Source organism: Amphiura filiformis, chromosome 14, assembly GCF_039555335.1.
Source record: "Amphiura filiformis chromosome 14, Afil_fr2py, whole genome shotgun sequence".
Taxonomy (NCBI): domain Eukaryota; kingdom Metazoa; phylum Echinodermata; class Ophiuroidea; order Amphilepidida; family Amphiuridae; genus Amphiura; species Amphiura filiformis.
Genome location: NC_092641.1, coordinates 39,501,338 through 39,519,799, shown reverse-complemented (window position 1 = coordinate 39,519,799; position 18,462 = coordinate 39,501,338). Strand labels below are relative to the sequence as shown.

At 35.6% G+C, this 18,462-nt stretch overlaps 1 protein-coding gene across 1 annotated transcript; it reads right to left on the bottom strand.

The window, feature by feature from the left end:
• Positions 1 to 9,030: 9,030 nt before the first annotated feature.
• On the bottom strand, positions 9,031 to 16,993 carry LOC140169410 (uncharacterized). Its single transcript, XM_072192669.1, has 2 exons — positions 16,987 to 16,993; positions 9,031 to 10,601 (listed from the first exon to the last, which is right to left on the bottom strand). Exons 1-2 carry the CDS (start codon positions 16,991 to 16,993, stop codon positions 9,031 to 9,033), a joined length of 1,578 nt encoding a protein of 525 aa, XP_072048770.1.
• Positions 16,994 to 18,462: the final 1,469 nt, after the last annotated feature.

Here is an 18,462-nt window from a genome sequence, read left to right as displayed (position 1 = left end):
CACTTGCACAGGTATAAAGAAAAATTACAAATTGACATGGTGTAGCGATTATATTGATTCTGTAAAAGCCAGCATTTTTCACCAGTTGTATTAAAGCAGTTCAGTACGGTACTTGTTTATATTATGAAAAATGCCTCAACTATACTGCCCTACCATGACAGTAGGATGTAATGGACACATTTTTCAAAATTCTGTTAGGCACAACAGCTTTTTTGGTCCTATAGAAGTATCGGTGCCCGAAGAGGTACCGATGGCACTTTTTATCGTACCCTGAACATTTGTAAAGTGCATTCGTTTTTTATTTAAATTAAAAACAATAACACTATGCAAATGTTCGTTATTATGCTTAATACAATGTATTACATATCCAGGGAGCGATGTTAAGAGTTATCGGTACCTTACCGGGTAACGATAGTTCTAATGGACCAAATTGGTTGTGGTGCCTTACACGTCTATGAAAAGTTGACTAGTCTTACAACAAATACTTGCTCCTTAGATTTTGTACATACAACGTATCTTGCTCCTTAGATTTTGTACATACAACGTATCAGGAAGTAATGGACAGACAATTTGCTTAATTTTATGCAAATAAGTCACTATTGTTAGAAGTCAATTATACTACGTAATTACAACTAATACCGGTACTCAAACATCAACTTATCAGGGTATCTGTTTGAAAAAATTGCTTCAAATTATGTTTTTGTGCCAAATCGCAATAACATCAAATTGTCCATTACTTTCTTTTTGTCACGGTAAGGCAGTATAGCTGTATATCAACTAGTCGTAGATCTACGTTAAAGATACGCAGTTATTATATCTGATAAAAATGCAAAATGTAAGTCATTCGATTGAATAATCAATGATTTCAGTCAAAAACGATTGGTCTCTACCTGTAATCGGAATAATTATTTTATTTGAATATGCAATCGAAAATTTTAAGAGAGTGTTATTGCTTTTATTGTTTTGAAAAGGAATACGAACATTTACATATAACTATATTCTACTTCTTGTTCAACACGGACACAAACAGGACATTGTATAAATAATGTATAGATATTATCAATATTTTATATTAGCTCGAGGCATTTACATTTTCCTGTGTTTTAACAATTATAGTAAAGTAGTGAGAATGTGATTGTAGAGCATGTGTCAATTTTTACGTGTAAACAAGATGAATTTAGTATTCATAGAATTCGAATGTTGAGGTGAGAGCTGCAATTTCCATAATACTTTTGATGAATAATATTGTTCAAATATATTTCAGTTAAGGCATAATTATTTGTTATTAAGAATGTAGTTCGATAAGAAGCTAAAGTACTTTGGCCATATTATCGGGAAACATGGATGTGTCGCGAAATAAATTTTGAGGAGGAGGATGTCCAAAACTGGAATGCATGGCCCAACGCACTTGGCATCAGATCGATTGAGATGGCGTACTCCTGTGAATACCACAGCAGGGCGCCACCTGCTCCAAAGTTCTGAGTTGAGTTACACTACCGGTTTTGATATTACAAGCAAAAATACGTTTCACTACGCCCATTACAACAGTACGGGTGATAACCACAATGGAACTTATTTCAGGTTGTCAATGTCACAATATTACATACATGAAATTTTTCATTTTGTTAGGATAAAGGTGGGTGAGGCTGTCGATTTAAACACGTCCAACCCTTTCAAATTAATGAATGATTTATATTTTAACTAACTTGCGGCCATTCTTAAACACATGCTGCAGAATATGTTGTTAGTTATGGACAATAATTATGCACCTTGTCAATAATTAGTTATAATGATAAAGATTATTATAAAATAAATATTGTTTAGAATTATAATACCTAAGAGTATTGCATTTCCCCTTTTACATTGTTGTGCTCTTTGATTCTGCGAAGCGACGAATCGACATTTTCTTGAGTTAAAGGCAAGAAAATTGCAACAGTTGAGGGCGGAATATATCGATAATTGATCAATCGTCATCTTATATGAAACCAATCCATACGTTTTTCCTAAGTTGATCCGAGTTTGTACGACGATGCCATTAAGGGGGTACTACACCCCTGGCCAATTTTGGGCCTATTTTTGCATTTTCTCAAAAATTATAGCGCATTGGTGATAAGTAAGATATGTATAATATAGGGGCAAGGACTGCAACTACAGCACTGGAAATTCAGCAACTCAAGGCAAGTAGTTTTGACTGTAACTCCACAACTGTTGTCTGTGCTGAAATAAAATTTCCAGTGCAGTAGTTGTAGTCCTTGCCCCTATAATATACATATCTTACTTGTTACCAATGCGCTATAATTTTTGAGAAAAATGCAAAAATAGGCACAAAATTGGGCAGGGGTGTAGTACCCCCTTAACGAGAGGGAAATGGTACTATCAGTGAGCAAAACGATAACATCAACGATGGGGAAATGGTACTCTTAGAAGTAACCTTTCTAAACACTTGTAGTATTTAAATTTTTTATATAATTAATTACCTTCATCTAATTAACAGTAAAAATTATTTAAATGTGAAATTATCAGAAGTACTTTATGATTATGATACTGGTACTAATAATGTGAAAAATAAAGATCCAACAATCTTGCAATTTTGAATATTTTAAACATAAATGTAAATATCTACTGAAAGAACTGTATCGTCTGGAACTGATTTGTTGGTACTTTAGCGCATAAAGCAAATATAACTAAACTGATGATGTTGAGGAACATATCCGCTATCACATACTTTTTGAATTTCGATAATTGACCGCTCCGTTTTTGAAATAAAAGAATTTTACGAAACTCCCTCATTTTCAAGCCTTTCCACGGAGTCAATATCTATCAATAACAACGGACGTATCATGCGCTAATGATGCGCAGTAATTAGGCCATCTTAAGGGGGTACTACACCCCTGGCCAATTTTGTGCCTATTTTTGCATTTTTCTCAAAAATTATAGCGCATAGGCGACAAGTAAGATATGTATATTATAGGGGCAAGGACTACAACTACTGCACTGAAAATTCAGCAACTCAAGGCAAGTAGTTATTGATTTATTGATCAAATATTGGTTTTCCCTCATTTTTGACTATAACTCCACAACTGTTGTCGGTGCTGAAATAAAAATTTTAGTGCAGTAGTTGTAGTCCTTGCCCCAATAAATATACATATCTTACTTGTCACCAATGCGTTATAATTTTGGAGAAAAATGCAAAAATAGGCACAACATTGGGCATGGGTGTAGTAACCCCTTAATAATATAAATTGTTAATCTCAATAGTTCATCTCAAAGGCCTTCCTAAATTAAAAACATAATACGTAATGCAGTTTTAATTATTTATTTTTTTACTTTAATGTTGGGTGTCTGTGGCAAGAATAGACCACCTTTTCATCTCTCGGGGAGGTTGCACTATGGTAAAGATTTTTTAATTAAGATTTACGATTCGCGAAATAAAAAACAAAACAATCAAGCGATTTTAACAATGCGCGCGGGGGCTTTCAGGCGAATTATTAGCACTTTGACTATACTATATAGATCCTCGATTGATGTTTGAATCAATGGAAAGCTTGAAAATGAGGGATTTTCGTAAAATTATATTTCAAGAACGGTATGGTCAATTGTGAAAATACAAAATGTATGTAATACTGATTTATTCTTTAACTACACCAAGTATTTAGTTATGTTTAGTTGTGGCGTTAAAATACCCAAATAATTAAGTTCTTTCAGGGACACCCTGTATAAAAAATAAGGTAAATAGTAAGAATATTAAAAATAGTGAATATTCTCAGTCATCCAGTCGTTAAAATCACAGAGTTTTGAATTGAATCAAATACCGGAACTTACATTTTTTGCAACTTGCTACGTTGCGTGTAGAACCATCAGACTTCATCAGGCAACTGACCCGCTGGGCTGGTCATGTGGCACTTTGACACCGATGACGCAGTGATTCTCGATAAGGAGGAACAGTGGCATAGGAGAGGCATCAAGGAAGCCATCTGGGAGAGAGTAGAGCAGCAGAAAGGGGGACTGAGACACATATATCTCACGCATGGGACCAGGCCATCAAGACGATCCCTAGCCGTCTCAAAGCGTCACATGACCAGCCCAGCGGATCAGTTGCCTGATGAAGTCTGATGGTTTCAGACGCAACGTAGCAAGTTGCAAAAAATGCAAGTTCCAGTATTTGTTTCAATTCAAAACCTTGTAGTAAGAATATTACTAAACATAATAACATAATTGGTTTAGATTGCGATGAAACATTGAAATTCCACGAAATAAGATACTATTAAGTAATAAATGTTGTAAAAATATTTTTTACATCACAATTGAAAGATGGTGACATATTATCATCAAAGTATTGTTATTTATATACACAAGTTTAGAAGTTGCAATCCTACATTAAACGTGTGAAATATCATACTAGAATGCGAGAGTAATGAGATAATATTGCGAGCTTCGTTGTTAATTTGCTGCTGTAGTCGAGATGTACTTATTAGTGGAAAATAAACTTGAAAAAGAAGAATAAATTAAACCTGACTGCTTTGTTTATGTTTGCTATGTCTAATTCAAGCAATGAGTTAGAAATAAAGAGTACCGACTCTGCATGCTTGCGTGTCGCTCATGGTTGCATCTTACTAAACCGGATTATTTCGTTATGCACCCGGCAAACTCATCTTGAAGTGCGTGGTTGTTAACGATCTGTGTATAGCACGTTGAACTAAAAATGCGAGCTAAAGCATCTAAGAAGCGCACGCCCTAGACATTTCACATTGACCTTCGCAGCCAGAATCAGCTCCCCGAGTTTCGTATGGGCTACAACGAGACAATCGGCACCTAAGTTCCTTGTCCAGGGAAATTTCAAGCTAACTCAATTTTACACAAGAGTATACTAAACACCACCAATGTTCGAACCCGCAACCTCTCGCACCATAGTCGAACGCATTATCGATTGAGCTAACTTGACTACTGGACTTGAGAAGAGATAATCTTTAAAATACCTGAGACAATGGGCATACAATGATGTCCTAAAATGGAAGTACAGTCTCAACGCAGGACAACCGATTCTTATTGTTATGCAAGGCTCACTCAGTCATTCAATGAGGCAATACAAACGATCGAATTTGGTATTCAAATGAACCAAATTTGAGTTACACCTTTTCAGTGTAAAATTTTTTTCTCGGCCAAATGAAAAGCAATAATTTTCATTTTTTCAGTAAATGTCAGGAAAAACTGTAATGCTTGATACTGTATTTTTTTCAAATCTTAGTGTTAAACTTAGGCGTGAAATTCAGTCATTTAGTGTAAGATTTTCGATTTTGATAGGCTTCAACTCTACCCGCGAGCCTTTTTTTTATCAACCTTTTAGCTTTTCAAAGTAATATGGTTGGATAACGAAGGATTTTTCCCAACTTTCTAACGCACATCACCGTGAGCGATATATCATAGTTTTGTCAGAATTTCCGTTTTGATTTCACCTTTTTTTACTGCCAGCTGAAATTTTTTCAAAATCAACGCGTGAAATCCGAGGCATTGTAAATCGATATCCCTGTGTGCCATATGCAGTGATATGAAGACCGGCCTGGCTACAGTGTTGCCAGAACTTCAATATAGAAAAGAAATTCCCAGGCCCAGCGCTCCTATGACACTGTGAGTGATTGATTTCATTATCACCGTGATCATCGGACCAATGTGTTGAAGTGCTTCTCCTCAAAACAACTTTGCCCAACATTTGGTAAAAAAATCAACAATCTTACATGCAATTGGGCAATATTTTAAACAAAACTTTCATTTACAAAACATAAATATTACGCTGTATGTTTTATAAACTGTTTGGAACACACTTCCAAATAACCTTCGTAACATCCCCAGGCTTTCGTTACCGTATTTAAACGCCAGCTCAAAACCAATTTTTGTAAATTGATGGTTTTTATGTTTGTATGTCAATGTCGTGCTTTACGCGCTTTGAGTTCCTCATCGGAAGAGATTGTGCCTTATAATAGGGATGACCATCATACTTTCATGTTGCCCCTTTTGCTGGAAAGAACTCATCAACAGAAGTATTTTGGTGGTTAAATGGTCAAAATCGGTCAAAAACTTTTCGAATTATGAATTTTCAAAGTTTCCCATTCTGACCGGTCATTGGAACGAAATAAATTGACAAAGTCTAAATATAGCAATGTGAGCAAAATTGGTATTAGCATATATTTACCTTTTTATATTTCTTTATTTTAATATATATGCAAACATGAAACAAGCATATTGTGAAAGTATCAAAGGGTTTCTTATGAAATGGCACTTTACTAGTCAATAGCATTAAGTATTTCTTCAAACCGAGGCACTGAAATCATGCTTTTAGAAAACATTTGCCAAAAATCATCCATAATGGCCAAAGTGGCACAAAATCAAAAGTCCAGGTGAACTTTTTTCCACAACAATATACACTACACATAAGAAAAATACTAATGTACTACAAGGGATTTTCAACATAGGAATCCAAACAATCAAGTACCAACATGCACAGCTTTGTCCTGATATCACTTCTGGGGTTTTAACAAAATGTTTAACCTCTATTGTGATTGGCAGCAGCATAAGGTATCTCTTTGATAGCTGATAATGCCCAGCCATTCAGCAAGTGGCTAATAACAGACCTTGATAGGCTTGAATGAATACTGTCATGTGCTGCAAAACCATCACATCCAGGGCCTGGTCACTCCATATGCTACAGTGAGACCAGTACCTTAACAATGGAGTGAAAGACTCATTATTGATTAGGCGCGTATTTTAAAAGTACAGCTCCTGTGCGTGTATAGCAGCAAGTCAGTGCAGATGGTATAAATATAAGAAAATGTTTAGGGTTGAGATCAGGTGAATAATACAACAAATGAGCATGAAACTTCACATTTATGTTCAGAAAGGTGTCTATTTAACATGATTCGAAAGGTGTTTGGAAATTCCAAAGGGAAGCTGGTGATTTAATTTTTGACTCGAGATCTACTTGTCCCTTTTTTCCCTTTTTACAGAGGGTATGATAGAGGTAATAACAACAACTCTGCCAAATTACAGCTCAGTAGGTCAAGGTGTTCACCTGATCTTTTTCATCTGAATATTTTGTGCCATTCTGAGCAGTGCTGCACTGGGCCACTGGCAATTAAGCGCACTGTGGCGATGGGCCAATTTTGACTCACACTTACAGAAAAACCAAATAAGTTATGATGCTGTAATTTGCAGGATAGTTACAAAACATAATTGGCATTAACATCTCCAATTTTTACCGAAAAATTATGAAAAATAAAAGAATGAGCTCAATTTAGAAATGTCTGTGCAAGCAGTGCACAGTTGAGCTCCCTGCATGTCTATGGGAGTGTTCTAATCAAGTTGATGGTTCATTGGTCATCCCTACTTATAAGAACCATTCATTATCATTGTTAACTTAAACCTGTTCAAGCAATTAATTAAAAGTGCTTGAATAGAACAGAATAACTTGGATGTTAATACTTGACCTAGTGTTTCAATTGTCATGAAGTTGACTGGGTATGGTGCCTTTTGTTTGTGTTTGTTTGAAACTGCTTTTGGAAAACCAGCGAAAGTCATAAGAAAGCAGCCAAAACAATACAAGATTAAACATGGAAGTTTATAAAAAACCTATTAAATAACCTAAAGGAAAAAAAAACACATTTGTGGCAACAATGAGCCTTGCATTGAAAGTCATATTTAAAATGTGTTGAGTACCACCCCAAAGTGTCCCTATATACACCCCCTACTACCCACCTCACACACCTCTGCACCCACCACACACCCGATAGGCCTATTATACATAATATTACATACCGGTATAATAATATTTATATAGCAGTAGCACGTTATAGCTATACATTTAAATAGTATAGCCCTATTATGACAAATAGGCCTACATGTCAAGTTAAAAACAAACCCGAACACAAGTCTGAAGGGTGTAATGAAAATGCCAACCCGCGATGTGGGGGGTCATAGAAAAATTCACCTGGAGATAGGAGGGACAGAAAAATAAAATCCCCTATAACTTTACCACTTGCTTTGCTACATGGTTTACCACTAATTTTTCTAGGTTTGGACAGTACAACGTGCGTCTCTTAATACGGACTAACCTAGGTAAACAAACAAACATACAAAATGGTCGACATAGGCCTAATCATGGAAACCATATTTGCCATTGCAGGCTATCACCATGATCACGGAAGCAAATATCCAAAATTCACTTTAATTTACCAAAGCACCCAAATGGGAGATTTGGGCTACAAAATCGCCCGTCGAGTATTCCTTGCTTTCAATGCAGAAGAGACCTGGATTAGATCAATGGAATTATCGACTATTTATGCTGCTTGCTTTCGAGATAAAGTACTGAGTTTGAGATTTTAGGATCATGACGTGAAAAAAGGTGAAATTAAAACGGAAATTCTGACAAAACAATAATAAATGTTAAAAACTGTTTAATATGTACAACAACATCCAAAATTTAGGGTTAAAAAGACAAAACAACCGACGTTTCGGGAGCATAGAAACATCCCTTTGCAAGGTTAAAACAAGTAGCACTAGTAGCTAGCACTGCAAGAGATTAAATGAGAAAGACAGCAAAAGAAAGTGACAAGCATAGAATGAAAAGAAATTAGAATGATAATAAGAACATACAAGGGAAAAATCAATTAGGTGAGAAAAACAGGCATGTGCAAGTATAGCAGGCCAACCAGGTCAAAAAGGGAAAAAGCAAATCTATGGTCAGCCATTCTAGTCAAAAGATAAACAAACAGTAATATATCAAAGGGAAGGGAAAATTTTGAAAAGCCAAAGGCCTAACAAAAAATAAAGGACCACTGTTGGTACCATCCGATACCCGAAACTGTACAGCCCGCCTAGGTGGGACATCCAGGACGTACCAACGTCTCCACGCGTCGGCTCCGCCTCCCAGACCATACAGCGGGGTACCAGAGATACCAAGGTGGTCCGATTTTGCAACAAACAAAAGATTGAAGAAAAACAATGAGGGAGGACCAGAATAACTGACCAAAGAAAATTTGTTTAACGATGACTTTTAACATTCATACCCAGAGGAGCAGAAGTCTGTAAAATGTTGATCCATTTAGACTCAAGAGCTAGTCTGTGGAAATAGTTAGTGCTACTGGGTCTATCAATGGCCATGATCTGTATGTCATCACAAGTGTGGTTTGGCTTGTTGAAATGCCTGGCCACCGGTTTGTCTCTGTTATGTTTTGTGTCCCCACAATGCTCCAGTAATCTAGTTTTCAAGGCACGTTTGGTCTCGCCAACATATTGTTGTCCGCACTTCTTGCAATTGATGAGATAAATCACGTTAGTCGACAGACAATTTAGGGGGTGATTGATGTTAAAATGTTGACCAGTAACATAGCTCGAAAAATCTTGACTTGAGACTGTGTGCTGTGTACAGCATGTATTGTGTTTATGTTCGCATGCCGCACACTTGTTACATGGCTGGAACCCTCTCGACTGGACCTGAGAAGTTGGTTTCATGGCCGATCTGACTATAGCATCTTTGATGTTCCGTGGCCGTCTAAATGCTACCATAGGCGGTTCAGAGATAGCTGCTTTGCAACGATTTGAAGAATGAAGAATGGGGAGGTACTTCTTGATGATAGAAGCAATTGAAGAATGCGAAGGGTCATATGTCATGACGAATGGTATGCGTTCATCACCCTTGCTCTCACTAGTTTGACGGGGTTCCAATGCTTCCGATCTAGGAACATCAATGGCTTTCTGGATTTGTTTCTGAATGACCTTTGCTGGGTATCCTCTATCTAGGAGGTGTTGTTTCAGTTGGTCAACTCTTGTGGCGAGAACATCATCAGAAGAACAAATGCGACGTAATCTAAAAGCAAGACCATAGGGGAGGCTCTGCTTTGTATGTTTAGGATGACAAGACGACCATAGAAGATACTGGTGTGTGTCAGTTGGTTTGGAGTAGAGATCTGTTTCAAGAAATCCATTTTGAAGGCCAACCATAACATCTAAAAATGAAATGGAGTTGCAAGATCGTTCAGCCGTAAATTTGATGGTCGGATGTCTTGTGTTGCAGTGAGCGATGAACTTGTCAAGTTCTTCTTCTCCATGTGTCCAAATCAAGAATACATCATCGATGTACCTCAGCCAAATAAGAGGCTTTTTGGTAGCAACAGAGAGGAAGTTCTCCTCTAAGCGACCCATAAATAGACAGGCCCCAGAAGGAGCCATGCGGGTGCCAATGGCAGTGCCAAGAACCTGGATATAATGTTTTCCAGCAAGTTCAAAGTTATTTTGAGTAAGAGTGAGCTCCATAAATCTGCTAAGCACCTCCACTTCAGTAGTTGAGTGCTGCTGGGACAAATAGTGCTGACAAGCTGCAATGAACTCGTTAGTAGGAATGTTTGTGTACAGTGCAGTGACGTCCATAGTACACAGGATAGCATCATCAGGAAGAGGACCATGTTGTTCGTTGATCTGAACTAGCTTCCGCAAGAAGTCGTTATCATCCTCCACATAGGATGGCAGGGTCTTGACATAAGGCTTTAGATGCTGATCAACGAAAAGAGAAATCTTTTCTGTAGCTGTACCACATCCGCTTATGATCGGTCTTCCTACTGGAAAAGAATCATATCTCTTATGAAAACAATAATAGATAGACCCACACGATGTGCTTTACAGAGGTGGGAAATATCTTTCCTTAGCGAATTATATTAGTTTGAAACACTAAAAAATGAATTCCGCAAAAAGCTCGTGGACGGATGTAAGGCCTATAAAATTCATAAATCTTACACTAAACGACACAATTTCATACCTAATTTTAACACCAGGATTAAAAAAAAAATGTATATCCAAGCACAATGTTTTTAACTGACATAAAAAAAAGAAAAAAATATTGCTTTATATTTGACCGAGAAAACTAATTTCATAGCAAAAAGGTGTATATCTGAATTGTGCTGATTTTAACATGTATCGATCGACTTTTAGCGCGACTATGCATTTCTAAAGAATCGGTTGTCCAGCGTTGAGACTGAGTAGGAAAACATATTTGTCTTACAGTTGATATTGACTGATTGATTGACTGCTCATCGAATCATCTACCATATTAAAAGTTGCTTCAAAATTTGCCATAAAATTTGTATTATATCGCGAGTTTCAAAAACATCAAAATTATTTGATATCAGAAGGATATCAGAATGCAATTCGATATATCTGATTATGCTCTCACTGAGAGTCTCAGGTCCAACAAAAATACTGTACAAACATTGTTATCCGATACCTTAACCCTAGAACTACGAGGGGGGATGAGGCCCATCATTGGTTTCTACAGTCAGTAAAATCAATGACTTTCATTTCACTTTATTTAAATTATTCCAAGATCTACTGACTTTACTTGTCACTTAGGTTGAAATAGTAATTTCCTTTGATATTGAGGAGAAAATTCGGTGAAAATCACATTTTTGTAGAATTTGTAGCCGAAGATCAATTTTGTCTATACTTTTGTATATAGTCAGAATATCCCAAATTTGCATGGGCGCCCTCAGATTATGACGTCGTAGTGACACTTCAGCGGTATATGACGTTTGTAATTGAAACAACCCCTCCCTTCGTAGTCCGTATTACAAAAGTAGTTCTAGGGTTAAGCGAATTGGATTTGTGTGGGTGTGTGTGTGGGGGGGGGGGGTAGGACTAATATGTTTTCTTGTAGCCTAATGCGGCGATCGTATCTTCTTCTAGTGTCCCCTTTTTAACGGGGATATGAGACAACACTCAAATTTATTTGTATTCCCTTACGACGGATACTCTAAATTCTAGTAATCAGACCGTGTATTATTATAGACGTAGGTGTCTTGAAAACACTAACGAATCAAAATTGCTTATCTCAGATCGTATTTATACACAAGCATTCAGATGGGACATTCGATGAAAGACTGAAAACACATTTCAAATAAAAGCATATTGACATTCACATAATAAGTTCCTAAATTATAACTAGTTTATCGAGAACTGTTTAGATAAAATCAATCATTTGTAGTTATCTGATTAATATCTTATTGTCAGGCACTTATAAAACGTGTTAAGGACCTCAGAGTCAATACTATAACTTTCATGATTTATAAATTACGTGCTCTCATCGAATTGAAGCATTTGAAGGAAGACTTTTTTATTTTGATATTTTCTTGAATTTGTTTGTTTGCGCATATAATATTCTGTTTTGATTTGTTTGGTTTATAAATAATGACAAAGAACTTTACACTCAAAATTCATGTTCTACGTCAATTTGTATTTACCTAAATAATTCATGATTGGTCAATGTAACTTTAAAAAGAGGGACTGTTTAGTTTAAGAGATTTCAGTTCACATTACAATCTTGTAAATTGTGTCGCATTTGACGTATATGATCTGATCATTATCAGACGAAAAGACATAAAATATTTGATGGTTTGAATAGTTTGATCTATCTAGGTTGTTTCGCTATCTTGGTAACGTAGCAAAAGTGATGAAACCCCACTGAGACCATCAATTGAAAATTTTGACCTTTCATATTAAAGATATACATTTTTTCCCAAAAAGACCTACCTTTTTTGGGTGTTTAGGGAAAAATCTATATCTTCAATATGAAAGGTCGACATTTTGATATTATGGACGGCTTTTCATTCCAGCTACATTCACTTTATCATAGATATATACAATTTACTTGGAGGACTGTAAAAATGTCAAATATATCAATTTTTTATTCATTTACCATAAAATGTGTATTATACCGCGAATTTCAAAAAATAAAAATTATTTGATATCAGAAGGACATTCCTCGTATTCAAAATGCAATTCTATAATGTCTGATGCACTCTCAGGTCCCACAAAACATACGTGAAAACGTCGCTATCCGAGCTCTAATGTCCTATTGCATCATACAATTTTGATTTTCTTTTTTTTTTAATTCGCGATATAATACAAATTTCATGGCAAATTATTTTAAAAATTTACATTTTCGATATTAACAGTCCTCGAAGTAAACTTTATAAATCTAAAGATAATGTACTTTATGTAGCTGGGATGAAAAGCTGTCCATCATTTGAATATTTTGACGTTTCGTATTGAAGATTAGAGAGATTGCGAAATTTACGTGAAACGTGACACGGGAACGCGAACAGCAAGCTACATTAGTCGAAAATCGGTTATTATGCCCTCTAGAGGGTGAAATCTATTGTGAATTGGTCAATCGTGGAATTACCGTTAGGCGATTACGTTCCGGTTGGTAGTAAAAAATGACGTTCCAAAATGACAAAAAAACGCATTATAAAATGCAGAAAAATATTATGTTTATCATGTTATGAAACGAATCAAAGTATCCTAATAGAGCAAGTAGAGTCCGACATGTAATAAAATCCATTTTGGGGCTTAAAATTTGATCTCGTATAGACAAGAAGAAGTGAACAAATTTCGATTTTTTTCGACGCGAATTCGAACGGGCAGATTGCCTATTCATTTGTGTGTGGAAAATGCCGTCCAAAAATCAGCTTGCGAAGAGGCGTTTTAGGCAAGATTGTGTCGTGTTACGGCATAAATGCGGTATAATTGTCTGTTTGGGACGGGGAACAGAAGTTCGTGCAACGCTATTTTTCGCCTTGCTTTTTCGTTCTGCATTAAACAGCTGTCAACGTGTTTTGCTTATGGATACTATTCAGCAAACTCCAAAATGTTTTTAAAACATGATAATGCATGTGTTTTGGTTTTAGTTAAAACGTTTTGATAACATATCGATGTATGTTTATATAAAAATCATGAAAACTCGTGTTATACTGAAAAATAATACAACAACATTTAAAGCCAAAATTCGAAATGCTATAGTAAAATATCATTTGGCAAACATATTTAAGTGTCTATTGTGTTACAACGTTTATCAGCAAGTTTAGAACAAAGGGTTTTTTTGAATGTTATTAAAACTTTTAATGCCCTTGACTCTCACATAACCTTTAACGTTTTCTGTAATATATTTGTGTTTGCTGGGTAGTAATCGAACTAGGCATATTAGATTATCTATTTTCATTTTGCTTTAGAAAGTAAACAGGGTATTATTTATGATAAAGGAGTTTGTTTCTTGTTATCGAATAATATACACCAAGACTTCCTAGGCATCCAACACCAAACTCTGTTTAGATTATGTAGACAAATAGCATACACGTGTGAACATAGGCCTATACTCATTTTCCAATAGCCCGCAAAACTCAAATATGGACTGAATGCTTAGAGCATTATAGATACAGCCAGTCGTATTTGCATATCAATACCGAGGAAAGTAGTTCGATGAAAGAAGATAATCTTCTCTGGTTCGATGCACCCAAGGTGAATCAATGGGTGCTTCCTATTACCTTTAGATTATTTGTCTCAGCATAGCGCCATCATGATTGCAATTGCGTTTACACGTAGTCTTGGTTCAGACTCTATGCGGCTATCACGAACATACTAGGAACGACGAGCGTTAGGACCGACACAAACTGGCTGTGTAGGAGGCTAGTTTGGATGTGAACGGGACTATGACGTTCTACCGCAAAATGCAGAAATCCGTAACCCGTATGGCGTTTGCAGTGAACGCCTCTCCGCAATCTCTCTATTATTCATTTTTTCCTTATATTATATCTCAAATTTCAACAAAAATAAATTATCAGGACATTCCTCGTATTCAGATTGCAATTTGATGTGTCTGATGTGCTCTCATGTTCCACAAAAATACTGTGCAAACGTCGCTATCCGATCCCTTAAGCCCAATCATTATACCATTGAACAGTCATGAACAGAATGATTAAAAACAGCCTTTTTACTCGGAAGAATAGATTTGACATGACGGTGATTCGTTGTAAAAATTAACGGTCATTGCACAGCCCATTTTGACAATCCCTTGACATATTGTTGGAAAATGAACTAATTTTGACACGTTTGTGTTTTGCATGGAAACACAATAATTGTACTTGGGTAGTTCTTCAAGACTGTTGCGCTGATGGGGCTGTATAAGGAGTCATTGCTCTTTCGTATCATTGCATAACTCAAAACCTGGACGTCTTACACAGCAACTGAATGGGGGTGGGGATGCATTATTAAAATCACATTTATAAGAATTAAACTAATTTCCTTTGGATTAGAGAAAACACGTGTCTTTATTTGAAATTTAGGCGAACAAATTAAGGATAACATTTGTGTGCGTAAACGGGCTTCAACGATTGACGTCATTTTATCTGTATTGATTTGAATCACGCGTATTTTAATACCCGTGAAAATTTTTACGCGTATTTTAATACGCGTATTTTTCGCGTATTTTAATATGCGCATTCTCACGCGTATTTTAATACGCGTATTCACGTATATTTTAATACGCGTATTTAAAAAAAAAAGCCACTTTAGTGATCCCGGCGAAAGTGTAAAAAATTAAATTGTGTATAAATTGCCTAAACATGCTAAAAGTAATTATAAAGTAAAGTTGTCATTTGAAATTTTGAAATAAAAAATTTGGCGAAAAACGATAAAAACAGCAATATTATCAAAAGTTGAAGCCCCCATTCAAATACATGTGGCGAATATCTGTACTTAAGTAGAGATATTACATATTCATTTAAACTGTCTTATTTTGTCTTTCATATGCGGCTTCTGCTAAACCACTAGCAGGCTATGTTAGCAAATCTAAGACTATAACAATGGTGCCAAAATCTGCATTTGGACAATTTTTGGATCCTGCGGATTAGCAAATCACAGAACTGACCTTTAACGTCATAAGTACGCTGAAACCATATCTTAATATATCTTACGCAATCGCGAAAAAAATGAACTTGGCTTTTAACATATGGTTGCATGGTCAACAACTATTCTTGAGAATGAATGCGTGTGAAACACGGTTTCTTCTATACGACCACTCCACATATTGCAAATGGCTACTCATGAAATCAGGTCGTGAACTTAAGCCGAAAAAGACCCTTAACTCAATACATTACACTCCAAATATATGCCAGACCTTTTTAATTTAATAGAAAATACGCTAACGCGTCACTGTTAAGTATTGCTATTAATCGACTTCCCGATAGTTGCACCTGATGGGTTAATTTGCTTCAAAACAATATGTTAGTACTTTCATTTTCAAAGTACCAATTGAATTGTGAAATGTATCAGTTTCTTATGGTCAGACAGTCGGTGACAGTCACGAGGCGGCACTAGTGGATGTACTATTTGGATGAACGCTCTACTTATCGTCGGCCATACCACAAAGTGACGTATTTGCAAAATGCGTATTTCTAGAAAAAATGCATTGAAGTTTTGACAAATGTATTGTTTCAGGACTCTTAAAATACAGTATTTAGTTGAACGAATGCCATTCCAGTCTAAAGAAGACATTCATCGAGTTAATATAAATGATATTTTAGTCATAGATGCTTCACTTTATTCAAGTATTCATCTAAGAAACAAACACGTCAGTAGAACCTATGTGAACCGGCAAAAAATTACACATTGTGAGATACGACGCAAATAACACCGTTGTATTTCAAACCGACAAAATACATCAGTTTGTGAAACGGCGAAAACATCGATTTATGTAAATACGACGGCAAAAACGTTAGTTTTTGGTTTCTGACGATATACCAAAAATGGAACATTTCCCAGTGGTTTGCCAACATTAAGCAAAAAAATATCCATTTGACTTCACATGCAAAAGTTAAGCCCGGTAACACCCTCTAAACGGAAGTTTATTTTTCACTAAAATGAACAAAATGATAGGATATGGCTCATAAAAAATGTAAAGCATTTTTCAGAATCAGTCTACTGTATATCAATTAATAGAAACTTTGACAAGGGCGGGGATGGGGACATAACAAATTTCTTCTCAAAATGACCTATCAAAATAACACGTTGAGGCCATTCACCGCGGTCATTAACCAAACTCTATTGAAAGCAACATAATGGGGAATGTGAACAAACACTATTGTAGTCAGTCTCGCTTGGATACGTGGATACTCTCCATTGTTATTTAGAAAGAATAGATTTTCGCAAACTAACCCAGTCTCCCTCATTATTAATCAACAACTGATCTTAAAATGATCATATCAATCACTTTAGTGCAACGATAGCGCCCTCTGTTGTTATTGAGTTTATGGCGTATATAAAAGGTTTTGAAGTTATATTTTTAGACCATAGAATATAAAAACAAAACATGTACCGGTACATGTTTTATTTTTATATTCTATGGTCTCAAATTCTAATTTGTAAAGTTCTGCAATGGTGTACGGGAAGGTTGAAGGGGGGGGTGGGGGGTGGGTATCGGTCGTAAAAAAACCGCTCAGAAATAATATTGTTCAAGGTAGCCCCGCAGAATACGCCTTGCTTCCCTGCCCTGTAGGGCCATTATATATTGGATCTCCATTAGTTGCAAGTCCTCACTATGGGAGTTTCCGGCCTCAGCCCTACGGGCTTGCGGCCTTGATTTATTTTTTGTTTTGTTTAGACTGAGCCCCAGTTCGTCAAGGCTAACAAATGTGCAACCTTAGTTATGCGTAACCTTAACTATGCGTAACCATAACCGTGTAACATTAACCTTAACTATGCGCAACCTTACTTTAAAAATACGTGAATGTGTAACCAAAAATTGGGTTATAATTCAAAAAACTTGTATAACCTTGTAAGTTATCTACAATATTTCTTTATAACCTTACTTATCAAATTACATATTTTTATATTCTATGGTGTTTTAGCACCATAGAATATATATTTAAATATATAGCGTCAATACGTTTTATACATGGCAAAAACTTAATAACAACAGATGGCGATATCACTGCACTAAAATGATTGATATGATCATCCTAAGACCAGTTGTAGAATGTTTCATATGATAATTTTAGTACGGTGACTAGGTTGTGTCAACTTATCAAGTTTGAGTAGTTTATCTTCTCAAACGGGGGCATAATAGAAGCTTGTCAAAATCTTGATCTTGTCAATTTGAATAGTTAAAATGAAACGGAAACTATTCATTTTGATAAGATTGTCGGTTCAAAGTAATATTATACCTAATAAATATTAACACTATATCTCATAAAATTAAATAGTTACGGAGTAGGGATTATATTAAAAAAATTAATGGTACGAAATGAAATTAGAGTTTGTAAACAAAATTTTACATAATAATTGTAAACGATTATTTTGTTTTCACTTAATGTTTTTCCGACAAGTCGTTATATTCGGGTTTTTTTTTTTACTTTCTGTTCTTTCACAACAGAGAAATGTTTTAATACCTGTTAAGATGATTTTATTTTATTAATTTTAAACCGAAGGTAAAGAGAAAGAAGGAAAAACACTTAAAACTAAATCAATACAGACATTTGCAGATAACTATATTTTAATTGTTGATCAAAACGGACACAAACAGGACATGTATAAATAATTTATAGATATTATCAATATTTTATATTACCTCGTGGCATTTACATTTTCATG